The 16,101-nt window shown below is 37.1% G+C and overlaps 1 protein-coding gene across 1 annotated transcript in view; it reads right to left on the bottom strand.

The window, feature by feature from the left end:
- The window catches only part of LOC110383922 (uncharacterized), a 118,119-nt gene that overhangs the window by 30,924 nt on the left and 71,094 nt on the right, over window positions 1-16,101 (bottom strand). The window contains exon 2 of the mRNA XM_021344887.3: window positions 7,158-7,299. Within this exon, the coding sequence (XP_021200562.3) occupies window positions 7,158-7,299 (142 nt within the window). The remainder of the gene's footprint in view (window positions 1-7,157; window positions 7,300-16,101) is intronic.

Genomic DNA, 16,101 nt, shown 5'->3' with positions numbered 1-16,101 from the left:
ATTATGTCACAGCTACTATTTATGGGTAAAGTTAAAGTCTAATAGAGTGGGTAACATTAGTTGTTGGAGTCGCAGGTGTTACGCGGCAACAACGCTCTAATCACTAAAGTCAAGCACTCGGTGATTCAGTACTTAATGCGTTTAAACTTTAATGGTATTCGTGTTGTATTTATCGCGACGAAGGATAACTGGTTAAACCTGATGATTACTATACATAATTATAGGTACCTATATGTTACAAGATTTTAGATTATGTCTCGTTCTATGACTATTGGAGAGTAACGAAGGGATACATTTTGGGAAAGTAATTTTCTACTTATAGGTACTAATAAATGATCAAATGACATCTCTTAATACCTAAAGGTATTCCTCAGGGAGATGTGACTTTAAAATCTCCACAGCAGACGAACATAATGTCTGTCTTATGTTTAAACTCCATGGGATGGCGATACCCGTAGAGTAAAGTGGCGGTTATTCTTAGCATTAGCCGTGGCAGGACCGGTCCAGTCCGTGATCCCACTAGCGTGACGAGACCATACCATTATGTGACCATTGCAGTTCGTGATGCGGACCACAGCCGTACAATTGGCCAGTAATACGATTAAAATGGAGTTTCGGTGTACCGGCGACGCTAAGCTATGCGTGTCGTTACTTCCAATGATTCTATTATCCGGCTTTTGGTGAAGCGGTTTTAATGTTCAGCTGAAAATTGTATTTGCGGTTCGTGGTTCAGGTATAATCAGGGTGTGTAGAATAAAATTTTATTTTTTTATTTGGAGGATTTAGACAAAACCATTTTTAGTTTTTGCAATTAGGGTACAAACATTAAGTTGAACACTTGGCATTAACATTGGAAGCTATAGACTACCAAAATACCACGCAATTCCAACGAATCACAAATCAAACCCCAAACATTACCCTTTGTTTCCCTAACTAATCTACCACGCAGTTCCAATTCGGAGTAACAATTGAACCACTATCGCTCACAACTGCGCTCAAGAATAAAGTTGTTATCATCAATTGCAATCGGCTGTATCCTCCTTGTGCCTCCATTTGAATTGATTGACAGCCAATCATTTCGTTAACAATTCCAAACATAAAAGACAGTTCCTGTTATGAAAAACATGTCGTGCAATGAGGATTTCCTTTGGTTATGTTCATGCACGCATTCACGCACGTGCCTAAAGAAATAGCGTGACTAACTTAGTAACTTTTACTTATAAAAATTACTTGTAACTTCAATTATGTACCTAAGCGGAAAATTTACTCACTGGATTTTTTAAATTTTGAACCACAAAAGTTTGTGGTTTTTGTGGTTTTTCCAGACTTCTGGACCAAACTTTTCTCTGAGAAAACAAATCAAAGTTGCTTCGTTCGTTCGGGAAACATGATGCCACTCTGACAAATAACATGCACGGTCAAACTTTTCTAAGCTTAGCAAAAGTAAGTGGAGTAAAAGTTGTCTTATACTTATTCTAAAAGGTCTTTTAAGTATTAACGTGATAACCTAAGCCTTCATCAATTTGATGTTAGTTCGATAGGTAGCGCTCGTGTATGGAACTTTCTAGAGATCCTTTGTACATACTGATTAATCCTTCCAGCAACGTTATAGCGGCAAATTGACAGCCTTTACTAACCAAACTACTTTACACGTAATACATTGAAGTTTACCTATATACATAACGACTTTTCAAAGTGTGCTTAAGAGAATATTAATGTGAGCACCAAATATTTAAAAATTAAATCCTTTATCATCGTCATAGTGAGGTCATTGCCGTCCACTGCTGAACACAGGTCTCCTTCAATTCTCATAGCTATAATATAATATGTATATTTTGCTTTGAATTTTAAATTTAAACAGCTGATATCTCAAAAATCTCTATATTCAATAAGCACAAACGAAGGTCCTATCATATTGTTCATCTTGAATACCGCTGAGGGTCCTTCGATAATACAAACTTAGACGTTCCTAAATCAAATATTATTGGGGCGGTCTGAAGTGGCATGGCGGTGCTCAGACGAAAGTATTGATAGACACGGAACTCTTACGTGACTATTTATTTACTGCGCGATACTCCGGGGAATTGTCTGCGGGAAGTGGATGAGCGTCGCGACTCGCTTTGTTGTTTAAAAGCATGATTAAGGAGTATCGCGGGAGCTCGTGTGCTTTTATATGGCAGACTGTTACGTTGTCTGAGTAGTCTTTTAATTCATAACTAAGTCTACCATGGATATTTTCATGATAAATATATGCCTTAATGGAACAAAGTTATTGATTCACCTAATCTGCGCAATAGATATTTCCGTGACCTCTCACTAATCATGGCAATCAGAAACCCATAGCAAAACTTTTAATGAAATGGATCAACCCTAAACCATGCAAACATAAACGTTTAGATTGGTCAATAAGCCGATAGCAGTTATTAAGTTGAATCAACAAATTGAGTGCAGCTCAACTTTGTGCCGCTTATCATAGAGCGGTATCATTCAACATGGCCGATCGTCACCAGAGATAAATGAAGAATGGGTAAAGTTAAAGTCTAATAGAGTGGGTAACATTAGTTGTTGGAGTCGCAGGTGTTACGCGGCAACAACGCTCTAATCACTAAAGTCAAGCACTCGGTGATTCAGTACTTAATGCGTTTAAACTTTAATGGTATTCGTGTTGTATTTATCGCGACGAAGGATAACTGGTTAAACCTGATGATTACTATACATAATTATAGGTACCTATATGTTACAAGATTTTAGATTATGTCACAGCTACTATTTATGGGTAAAGTTAAAGTCTAATAGAGTGGGTAACATTAGTTGTTGGAGTCGCAGGTGTTACGCGGCAACAACGCTCTAATCACTAAAGTCAAGCACTCGGTGATTCAGTACTTAATGCGTTTAAACTTTAATGGTATTCGTGTTGTATTTATCGCGACGAAGGATAACTGGTTAAACCTGATGATTACTATACATAATTATAGGTACCTATATGTTACAAGATTTTAGATTATGTCTCGTTCTATGACTATTGGAGAGTAACGAAGGGATACATTTTGGGAAAGTAATTTTCTACTTATAGGTACTAATAAATGATCAAATGACATCTCTTAATACCTAAAGGTATTCCTCAGGGAGATGTGACTTTAAAATCTCCACAGCAGACGAACATAATGTCTGTCTTATGTTTAAACTCCATGGGATGGCGATACCCGTAGAGTAAAGTGGCGGTTATTCTTAGCATTAGCCGTGGCAGGACCGGTCCAGTCCGTGATCCCACTAGCGTGACGAGACCATACCATTATGTGACCATTGCAGTTCGTGATGCGGACCACAGCCGTACAATTGGCCAGTAATACGATTAAAATGGAGTTTCGGTGTACCGGCGACGCTAAGCTATGCGTGTCGTTACTTCCAATGATTCTATTATCCGGCTTTTGGTGAAGCGGTTTTAATGTTCAGCTGAAAATTGTATTTGCGGTTCGTGGTTCAGGTATAATCAGGGTGTGTAGAATAAAATTTTATTTTTTTATTTGGAGGATTTAGACAAAACCATTTTTAGTTTTTGCAATTAGGGGTACAAACATTAAGTTGAACACTTGGCATTAACATTGGAAGCTATAGACTACCAAAATACCACGCAATTCCAACGAATCACAAATCAAACCCCCAAACATTACCCTTTTGTTTCCCTAACTAATCTACCACGCAGTTCCAATTCGGAGTAACAATTGAACCACTATCGCTCACAACTGCGCTCAAGAATAAAGTTGTTATCATCAATTGCAATCGGCTGTATCCTCCTTGTGCCTCCATTTGAATTGATTGACAGCCAATCATTTCGTTAACAATTCCAAACATAAAAGACAGTTCCTGTTATGAAAAACATGTCGTGCAATGAGGATTTCCTTTGGTTATGTTCATGCACGCATTCACGCACGTGCCTAAAGAAATAGCGTGACTAACTTAGTAACTTTTACTTATAAAAATCTTTAATGTGTAACTTCAATTATATACCTAAACGGAAAAATATACTCGCTGGAGGTTTAAAATTTTGAACCACAACTTTGTGGTTTTTCCAGACTTCTGGACCAACCTTTTTTTTGAGAAAACAAATCAAAGTTAGTTCATTCGTTCGGGAAACATGATGCTAAGCGGACAGAAAACATGCACAGTCAAACTTTTGTATGCTAAGCAAAAGTAAGTGGAGTAAAAGTTGTCTATTCTTAAAGGTCTTTTAAGTATTAACGTGATAACCTAAGCCTTCATCAATTTGATGTTAGTTCGATAGGTAGCGCTCGTGTATGTATGGAACTCTCTAGAGATCCTTTGTACATACTGATTAATCCTTCCAGCAACGTTATAGCGGCAAATTGACAGCCTTTACTAACCAAACTACTTTACACGTAATACATTGAAGTTTACCTAAACAAATATACATAACGTCTTTTCAAAGTGTGTTAAGAGAATATTAATGAGAGCACCAAACATCATATAGAAGTCATTGTCGTACACTGCTCTGAACACAAGTCTGCTTCAATTCTCATATCTATAATACATGTATATTTTTGCTTTGAATTTTAAATTTAAGCAGCTGATATCTCAAAAATCTCTATATTCAATAAGCACAAACGAAGGTCCTATCATATTGTTCATCTTGAATACCGCTGAGGGGTCCTTCGATAATACAAAACTTAGACGTTCCTAAATCAAATATTGTTGGGGCGGTCTGAAGTGGCATGGCGGTGCTCAGACGAAAGTATTGATAGACACGGAACTCTTACGTGACTATTTATTTACTGCGCGATACTCCGGGGAATTGTCTGCGGGAAGTGGATGAGCGTCGCGACTCGCTTTGTTGTTTAAAAGCATGATTAAGGAGTATCGCGGGAGTGAGCTCGTGTGCTTTTTATATGGCAGACGGCTATGCTGTCTGAGTAGTCTTTTTAATTCATAACTAAGTCTACCATGGATATTTTTATGATAAATATATGCTTTAATGGAACAAAGTTATTGATTCACCTAATCTGCGCAATAGATATTTCCGTGACCTCTCACTAATCATGGCAATCAGAAACCCATAGCAAAACTTTTAATGAAATGGATCAACCCTAAACCATGCAAACATAAACGTTTAGATTGGTCAATAAGCCGATAGCAGTTATTAAGTTGAATCAACAAATTGAGTGCAGCTCAACTTTGTGCCGCTTATCATAGAGCGGTATCATTCAACATGGCCGATCGTCACCAGAGATAATCTGGAATCGTCGGTATAAAGGGCACGTTTCACTATATTGGCGTACGAACGTTTTAATTAAGGGAATGGAGCGGCCAACGGTTGATGTGCACGCTCGCCGTACACAACTTACAAATGGATTAGTCTGAAACACGTTCAATTAACTTATCTGAGGCGATGAACTGGTGCGCCGTGCGAGCTTCCTCTTCAAGTTCTGGTTTGCACACCTATGTTTTGCGTTGCTGTGATTTTGAATGTTTGCTACGTTTATGAGTCGTTTGAATAGTTTTTCTGTACAAATTCGTAACTTAATCCTAATTGGAAAACATAAAGGCGACATGTTTCGGTGTTTTTAGACTAGTTAAAGACTACATATACACAAACACTTCGAGGAAAAACTGGTTAGATCTCGTTTTTATAAGAAAAATCCCAAAGTTCCAGCCCTAAATCAATCCGCACAAAAATTATGAACAACTTTCAATATCTAGGCTCCATTTTCATTCTGGCAGCCCAATATTACCCCATAATATTTGAACAGGTATCAATGGTAAGCTTGTGTCCATACTATTTGTTGCCAAACAACTCGAATCCCGGTATTACGTGTATACAGATATAATGGCATGCTTTAATGCTCATTTAATTGGATACGAGCTGCCATTATTCATGTACAATGGCCAGCCGCTTTGAACACGACATACACGGAGATGTATTAATTATGAATTTGAATCCTGTGCTAAGTTGAAGCATATTAACCCTCCGTAATTATGATATAGACAGCATTTAGGAGCTAATAATAGCAGTTGTAAACTAGTTTTGGGGCAGATGGGAAACTCTTGTTTGTTTGTTATGAGTCCACCAATGTATTGTGCATAAATACTGAACCTTTGGGAACTCAATTCAGCACTTTACAGAGCAACGAAACAGTTTTATTCGTCCACAGATATGAAATAACTTTTGGGAGATACTATTGTATAATTTGCATAGAAAATATTGGTAGCATGTTTCAGAACTTTAATGCTAACTCCAAAGAAAAGAAACAGTTTTGTTATTTTAACTAAAATGTTCTACGTACCTCGGCTTTACAAATATAACTTTTTTCTCAAGTGAAATAAGTGTCTAGTTTAAACTAAAAGTTTTACTTGAGCTGTAAAAGCCGGGACTTCGCTAATTTTTAACGTACGGTATAGGCGCAGTTTGCCGAGTGCCAAACTCTTAGCGTCGTAAACTTTAGCTTATATTTTTTATCTCACTACAAAAGCTAAAGGATTTTAAGAACTTAAGCTATTTCAAGTTTTCTTATAGTCTAGTTTATTTTTTGTTATTCCAATATTGCTTATAATAAATCAATGTTTATCGATGAATTAATGGCTATGTACGCCCATCATATCACATAGCTAATGAGACATTGACTTTTAAGACAATAAAAAATATTAGTTGATCTTATTTACGATACTATCTAACATTGAGTAATCGATGAAGCGATGGAAATCACTTAGCCGTCATGAGTCATTAGTCAACCTGCCTAGTCACATATCTACTTCACCGGTTTAATGAAATTCGTGACATACAATTTGCTACGCTTTACGTTTAAAGTTCCGTACTTTCATACTCGTTACAAAGGTACATTTTTTCAACCGACTTCAAAAAAAGGAGGAGGTTCTCAATTCGGCTGTATTTTTTTTTAGGAGCTTTATTTCGTATTTACGAAAATATCTAATCACGATGTTCCTAAATACAACCTTAATGCTCACAAAGGAGTCTTTATTTAAAGTTCGATTACTTCAATATTCATAGATCACAGTCACTGCTTTCGCAATTTATCATTAATCATCACGAATGCCGCACAAACCCGAAGTACCTATGTGAAGCGACTCTAATTTAAGACTTAACAGTTTTAAGTATTTTTCTTTGGTTTTTCTGGTGTTCTCACCTGTTATGAGCATGGAAGGACAGTCGCAAAGGCGGTGGCGGGGGCTCGGGCGGCGGGAGCGCGGCGCGCCGCAGCCGGTGTCCCCCTACATGCGCGTACGCCGCCGGCTGCCAGTGCCGCACGAATGGTGACAGCGACAACCCTGTAAACAAAAATAGGACATTTGAACTCCGAACACTAAATCTGACTTCTAGTTACCAGTATGAGGATCTTTTAATCACTCGAAAGAGACTCTTCTGAGTGAACGTGACGGATTTTTGCGGATAAGCTATTTCAGTTTTATGTATTCTCTATTACTATCAGCGTTGAAAAAAGTACCATATTTTGTCAATTCACACAAGAAACAAACTCCCTGCCAACCCTAATTTTCCTGCAATTAAGCCTCATACTTAAAATATATGTACGATTTCACAATGTTCTCATACTACAGCACAGTTTACTGCCTTCAGCCTTGATAACAAATTCATTGCCAACATGACAGGTGTTGTGAACATTTACATAAAAGTATCGTTAAAACGCAGCCCTCTGAAGGATTTTTAATTAAAATTTTCGAGGCAATAGACTTCTGATAAATCATTATGATTGACGGCCTTTTAATTGAAAGGAAAGTATTGTAATCAATTTACTGTCTGTCATGTATAAATTCTCGTACAATGCCAATATTTTAAGGTCAGTCCAATCTACCTAGCATCTACTTTATCTCTTCTCTAATCTAATTAAAGTTGTTTAGAAATTCTTCCGAAAACGAGCGAGGAACATAACGGTGATAAATAAATTAAGTGATCTATCCTGTTGGTTTGTGAGTATGAGTGTCTAGATCGATTGTAAAGCCCACACAGGTGTTATAGGGTATTTCCATAAAAAAATCCCATTAGTAATTCGGATTGTGATCTTATAAGGAAAAATGGACTCACTCTCATGCAGTCAGTCAGAATTGTACAAATGTAATTGGCACAAAGTGGATAGGTTATTTTTCTTATTGTGTCGATTTAACAAAGTTAATAAATGAATGGCTCCAAAAGCTATTTCCATGCTAATGTAATATAACGATAAGGAATGAAGACAAAACAAATCTAATACAGATTAATCGAGGAACACAAATCAAATTAACACTGAGACGTGTACCTACAATTTAACAAGATCGCTATCAGATAGCTAACGCTGCAATTTATCATCTGAAGGAAATATGAGTCTCACCACCGACGTAATTGGAAAATCAAGTGCAATATATTTCCTAACCAGACTTCCCCTGGGACTTGGGGATTTACACGCGTCTAGGATTCAGAAGTTAGTCTAGATTAGTACCGGCCGGATCGGGACGGGATTTATTGGGACTGTGGGCTAGCCAAACTACGTATGTCGGACAAACGGACTGAATAATTCCTAACTTCTACGTATTGGGGGATTATTGCTTTATGAGTTTGAACGTGTGCTATATGTATAGAGTTAAGATGGGATCAAATGGTAGATAATTCAGTGGCTTTAACACGTTTTACTATCTATGTAAATTCTTATATTCACAAAGAAAGAAGCAGCTCGGCCATTGTCTACATACCAGTGATGTTTAAACCATGTCCTACATTCAGAGCACGTGGAATCTCACACATTCCGACAGTTTGTTTAAATAGATTGTTAAAGTTGCAACATCAAAAACATATAAACGTGAAAATAGACAAGATTTAGGACGCGCAAATGGGAGAATAGAAAACTGGAAGAATATAGAAAGTTTATTTAAATAATATGAAAGCAGCTGAAAATATTGGCAAGTGTAATGCACTCGTATGCCAGCCTCGTAGTGAATGCAAAGTGTATAATTTTTCGCGCCATTTGCCGATGAACGTGGGACGTGCACGCTAGATGGCGCCGTCGCGCCGGCCGAGGATACGTGACTACCTCTGCTGACTACCTCACACTCTAGTACAGTAAGAAGTCCGTCCACTGTGTACAACTTATCTAATTCCAGAGACCTTTATTTGTTTCCGAATGAAGTCCGCTTAACGGTCCACAGATCTTAAATAGACCGAATTTCTTTGCTGTGATTCTGAATAAAAAAGTTTCGATAAATTAGCAGTCTATGCACACTGCTGGTTCTCAATAGACCCAATAAGATGAGTTCGATGTAAATAGAGTTTCAGTTTGTTTAATTCTCAGTCGTCGAGTTCCATTGAAGGATCTTTTCTTCACACTTTCCGATTTGGGAGGCGTAAACATACTTTCTAAAGAGGATAGGGTCATCTCAGACTCACAAAAGACGATTCCATCCCACGACTGCTATTTTCGTACACGTAAAGGCTTAAAATACATTTAATTTTGTTGACAATTTTGAGGGTGTGATTTAGGTACAAAACTAATCAAGTTAGCAAAACTTTGAGACGTGATTTATGCTAGGACATTCAAACATTCATTTGAAGCATTGTATTCAAAGTTGTACGATTCATAATTGCGGCGTGTAGCAATCAAACGTTACATATTAACTTTCTCTTATCTTTTGTATCTTTGAGCTATTGTCAAGTCCAAATACCGACGGGGATAGTTAAGATACGAAAGCGAACTTGTAATATTACGTTATTGTACTTGTTGGAACTTCTCACATTGAAGTCATCAGTGGAAAACACGTCTATGGTAACGGCACAGTTATTGTACTTATCTTCGGTTATAACGTAACTTTGTTTAGTAGGTCTTAAAATTATTTATTTCAAGTTTAAGGTGTGATTAGAAATTTGCACAAAAATAATTAAAAATATAAAAGCTTGGTAGTTATACAAGCGTAACAAGAGAGCATTTAGCAGCATTTGCAATTGTCATCACAAAACAAAATACAACATTTATTTCGAGAAATTAATTAACACTTTCAATTCCGTGTAATTTTTTACATGAATTCTAGCTAAATTCAACAGCTTTAACAAGCATGGACATCGTTGTTTTCGTGATGCAAAAAAGCATCCCTGCTTTGCACTTACCCTTATTTTATCACAAAATAAATACTGCAGCGTTGCCGTGAACTCGGCGGATGAAACAAGCACTTTACGCCGTATGAAATGGATAACATGTTGGTTTACTTCACAGGGATTCAGTTTACATATCGGTAATAAATGTTTCAATTGAAATTATTACACAGCCGTTCGATAAATACTCGTAGCGTATTAAGAGACGTTCGTTAAAACTGTCTGTTGTGTGGGTAAATACAATATTTACAGAGAATCACTTGAAATACCAAATAAAATAGTGCTTAGATTTGGAAATTGCGCTGGTCTAGACGACAAAGGGGACGTATAGTGTGGCTTCTTTGAAACCTGACTGAACGTCGTTTTGTGGAGAATTACCTAGGTATATTAAATCTGAATAAAATCAATAGCTTCTCCCTGTGGCGCGGCTTAATGAAGGCCGCTTGAATGCTTATTAGCCGTGCTCACTCCAAGAAAGGTTTAATGGAAAATCGGATTTAGCGTAGTCAGTCCGCCGTGGCGTATTCCAGATTAGTACCGGTGATTAATACAAGCTGCGGCCCTCATATCTCTGGTCTGTCGAGGACAGATGAAAAATGCGTCCGCATCAAATATCAAAGGGTTGATCTGGCAGCAGATGACTTTGTAGCCGGTTTTTGTTGTATACCGTTTGTTGTCGAACATTATATTGCTGTCATTTTTCACTTTGATTGTTTAGAACTCGAAGTATGTAGAGTATTTCTTTGACCGCGTTTCTGTTCATTCTGAATGCATGGTCTGTGAGTAATGTTTTTTACAAGTCCTATTCTGTTATCTTGATCAAAAGTCTTTTGATATTTATGGGCTAAAGAGAGCCAATTAATCTTTTCATTCATTCGTACCTACCTAAGTGTATTAAATTCAGAAGGGTAATTTACCATGGCTTGAATATTTCTGACTGCTTTTAAAAATATTTAGTTGATTGAACGTAAATTGTATTAACTGGATACTTCTAAGTTCAGTGACATAGCTACTACTCCAAAAATCGTCTAAAAGAGAATTTATTTTCTAATGCCATATTCATTTGCAAATTTATCGGTCTAGCAATTCTGTCTCGCATTGATTTGAATAATCTTTATCGAATCGTAAAGAAGGGAGTCTCTCCGAACATTTGCAATAGGGTAGTGTCCAGGGTCGAAATAATGAAATAATATTTAGTCCGCTTTTTAGATAATCAAAAAATATTGGATACGTGTTTTTTCTTTTTTTAATTAAACATAAAATGACAAAGATAATACCAGTGGCGTAGCGTGGGTATCTGCCGCCCGGGGCAGTTCTCGATTTTGCCGCCCCTTCCCGTGTATTTTTTTTAACAAGTGTTACCTACTGGCCGTTTGTCATTTTTAACCGACTTCAAAAACAGGGTTTTTTTATATCGACGTTAAAAATCATCAAATGACCCTTCCCGCTGTGGGTTAGCAGCGGCGAAATTTGTATCGGACTTAAACCAAATATTACGTAAAATTTAGCCCAAACGTACTTAACTTTTCGTTTGTTGACAGATGCAAAAATAAGGGCATAACGTCTTGTAATACGCGAGCGAAGCGAGCGCGAAATTTTTATCGGACTTAAAACATAAATTACGTAAAATTTAGCCCAAACGTACTTAACTTTTTGTTTGTTGTTACAGCTACAGCCTTTTTTTATCGTCCCACTGCTGGGCACAGGCCTCCTCTCACGCGGAGAAGGATTGAGCATTAATCACCACGCTTGCTCAATGCGGGTTGGTGATTTCAGACTATATAGTCCAGGTTTCCTCAAGATGTTTTCCTTCACCTTTTAATCAGCCTTTGGTGTCTAAGATATACTTAGAAAGTACATACAAACTTAGAAAAGTTGCATTGGTACTTGCCTGACCTGGATTCGAACCTGCGCCCTCATACTCGAGAGGTTGGTTCTTTGCCACTAGGCCACCACGACCGTTTTGTTTGCTGACAGATGCAAAAATAAGGGCACATCGTTTTTGAATACGCGAGCGAAGCGAGCGCGAAATTTTCATCGGACTTAAACCAAAAATGACGTAAAATTTAGCCCAAACGTACTTAACGTTTTGTTTGTTGACAAATGCAAAAATAAGGGCGCATTATATAGTTTCTGAATACGCGAGCGAAGCGAGCGCGAAATTTTTATCGAACTTAAACTAAATATTACGTAAAATTTAGCCCAAACGTACTTAACTTTTTGTTTGTTGACAAATGCAAAATTAAGCGCATACAGTTTCTGAATACGCGAGCGAAGCGAGCGCGAAATTTTAATTATTTTTTATTTAAGACTCAAAACCAAAATTACGTAAAATGTAGTGTCACGTGTATTTTAAGTACCTGACAATAATTAATTTTAAGTTTAAAAATTTTCAACTTTCTTGTTTAATGTTTTGTTATTGTTAGACAGTTTTATGTAGTTGCGAACAATTTTTTTTTTAATTGGGTAAATTTTGCCGCCCCCTAAAAGCTGCCGCCCGGGGAATTTGCCCCCCCTGCCCCCCCCACGCTACGCCACTGGATAATACACTTCAAAAATTAGGAGTGGGGGCCTTTTACGTCACAGTGTCCTGAAAATTGTAGCAACTTGTGACGTCACACTCAACTTTAACACGCTATATCTTAACAAGTTCTGATCCAATTTAAAAAAGAAAAAATACGTATCGCTTAATTTTGGACAATCTACAAGACGGACTAATTATTATTTTTTAGGAAACTAGCCTATTGTGAAATATAAATGGCGCTGTGGGTAACAATACACGAATGTGTCTTCTAAGTTTACAGCATCTGTCGAATGGTAAAGGACTTTTGTCAGTTCATTGGTTTCCAGTTTCTGTATAATATAAGTATTTTGTTAGAGCGGTGAGCGGTATAAGAGATCTTATTAGGGTAGCGGTAGTGCATCCGGGTAGCTACGGTTCTACGGTTCCACATAAATGGATTTTCCATTAGATGCAGTACTTGCTGATAGAAAGAACACGAAGAGGCGGCGCCGCGGAGCACTGCTTTGAATACATTCCGGGACCTTATTGAAGAGTTTCCCTCTGCATCTTTGCCTACGTAGGCTTTTCAAACACTATTTTTACTGAATGATTTATGAAATAAAACGACAATATTCAGTGCTTTATCACATCCGTATTTTTTTACACTGAATGTAAATCACTATTGTTGAAAGATAAATCGGTACATGTGTAGTAGAGTAGTATAATAAAATATTTTCATCAAAAGGTCACATAACAATTACTTACGTTGATAAAGTTATTTCCGAAGTTTAAAAGCTACGAAAATATCGGTAGCATTTTTTTTAAATACACGTATAAAAGCTGATTGATCGAGTAAGCCTACGTAATTTACAAAGTAAATAATAAAGTATTAACGACGAAGGGAAACCAAATTTATTACTAATTGAATCACGGCAGCGTTTATGAACATTGCTTTATGTTGATTTTATTCAAACCTCGTATAAGTAGGATTGTGATGTTCCCAACTTGTACTAATGGCTATCCTCTATTTTATTGACGCACCAACGATTAGGTTCGTTTAGTCTGATAGTTGAACAAACCTCATAAAGTTATTAAATCCCGGGACTAGAATTAACTTTATCGGATTAATACGTGTTGAATAATGTTATTTCAGAGGTTGTGCCATCTATTGCTGTCAGATCTCTTTCTGGGAATAACTTCAGTTTCCATTGGCACTTAGTAGAAATTACCGACACGCTATGATTGGAAAAAGAGCTAAGACTAAGCAAGGCTAAAACCATTTGCTTGTGTTAATTACAAAAACTCGTTAATAACAGAATTTCCTATTAATTTAAACATACCTTTTGAAAGTAAAACCTAGGTATGCGTAACATTAATTCCATTATGTCCATTATGTATGAGTTGCTGACTGTGGTAAAACGGGCATAAAACAATAATTTACTAAAGGCTCGTGATTTATAGCTCGGTGGAGGGCGCTCGATGAACCCCTGTATGCGAACTATTGCCTGGCCCTTATCTTATCAGCTCGCTATTTCCTTGTAGTTTGTATACGTTTAGCTCACAGCTTATTGTTTATTCAATTGCGAAGGCAGGTTGAACAGGAGTTGCGTGCGTGGATCGTAACCGATATTTATGGCTGTATTCTTTTTACATTAATTCCCTGAACAGATGGCGTAGAATTAATTTTCCGAAGACTTGAAGAGCTTTTTATTAAGCCAAGTATAGAAATTTTAAGATATTTCTTGTAAAATTTTCCTCACATTAGAGTGTAGTTCTAAGAAAACCTTCTTTTACTGGTCTTCGTTCATCTAATTTGTACGTGGGTTCTAACTACAACACTAATGAATATCGTCATCGTTTCCTTTAAGGGAGGGGTTATTAAACTGACAGTTGTCACCTCCCACGCCGCTGTGATCGTTAACCCATCACGGCACATCACTATAATACCGTCCGACGCAATTAATGTTAATGTCTACTATGTATAGACTATAGTTATGTACATTGGACCACGTTTAACTATCTCGTGATTACAATGTATCGCTGTGTCGGATCGTTCTCATTTGATCATTTAGGAACATCAATTGAAATATACGTAAGTTTATAAGTAGCAGAGTTGTCCTTTCGGCTAATGATGAAAGAAAATAGGTACCTACAGATATTTTTTTTAGACGACAGCAATACCTACAATTACCTAGAACTGAGATAAAGAAAAAAGTCTCGAAAAATATTACAAGTACCTATGTATAATAAGTTTTTGGTAAATACCATCAATTTATGTAAAGTAAAATTGAGCAGCTCCATTCAAGCTACTTATATCGTAGGTACTCATAAGATCGAACTGCGAGTTTCAAATTTCCCGGATGGCTTTTCGAATTCGGTAGTTAGCTAGCGAATTCGTACAAAGAATCCTGTGCCGTAACAGATAATACTAGGAAATGTTATAAGAGATATTCTCGAAATACATTCATGGGATATACTTCCATGATTTTCACATTCCCTATGTAAGGCATTGGATTTCTGAAAGTATTGAAAGGAGCTTACGCAGAAATCGATATGACTATAATGTTCATTCAGTCTTCCAATACTCCTTCTGAATAGTATTAAATAGTAAGTCCAACATTTGCTATTTACACCGTATTCTCCGAAACCAGTCAATAAGGGACCTCTCTACAAAGCGACACGTTACATCCATGAATAAATTGAAAGTGCAGTTACACGGCACTTGAGTCTATGCACAAATACATCTACAACAGTTTGTCACTTGACCCTCCCCAGGCATCCGATACCACCGAGCACCATTCAATAGGCATCTGCAAAATGTTCAAGACCCCTGCGAGAGTTTTGGAATAACTCCGCCGAATGGTCGGTGCATCGCTTTTTATTAACCACTCCTAGTGCGCTTAATCCAATTAAAGTTCCGAGTTTGGTCCGTCCGAGCGACTGGCAGCCGTTTCATTAAAACTGTATTTCATAGGAGAGGATCTGTCTCATTATTCTGACAACCACGCATTCTCTTTTCAAGCCAAAAACAGTAATTAACTGTACACAAAATTAACCCTAGTATAACGCTGAAAATATTAAATTAATTCTCAGCCTTCTTCTAGTGAAGATTCTAGACGCCATATCATCTTTCATACAGCCAAGCATACACAAAGAACTTTACGCTCAACATGGCTTATCAAAATAACCCCACCCCAGACAGGTTAAAGGTTAAACTGTCTAAGTACACAGATATTTAGTAATTAGTTAGGATATTAATCTTCTCGCAATGTTATAAGTACACTTAGAACAAGTTAGGTGGAACAATTTTCTAGTATCTAGCAATTAGTTTAAAATATATGTGAATAATTTTAATTGGCTACGGGCTTGCTGAAGTTGCAAAATACGATGCAAAGCTAGAATCGTAATTGAAACAATGTTTTGTTGTATAAGCAGCAATGAATTAACTTACGTGTCTGCCATTGTTCTGTTAATACTATGCAGGAGAGGGTTCATT

The sequence above is a fragment of the Helicoverpa armigera genome, chromosome 12 (genome assembly GCF_030705265.1).
Source record: "Helicoverpa armigera isolate CAAS_96S chromosome 12, ASM3070526v1, whole genome shotgun sequence".
Classification (NCBI taxonomy): Eukaryota; Metazoa; Arthropoda; class Insecta; order Lepidoptera; family Noctuidae; genus Helicoverpa; species Helicoverpa armigera.
The sequence above is the reverse complement of the archived record's forward strand: the minus strand, read 5'-3'. Positions and strand labels throughout refer to the sequence as shown.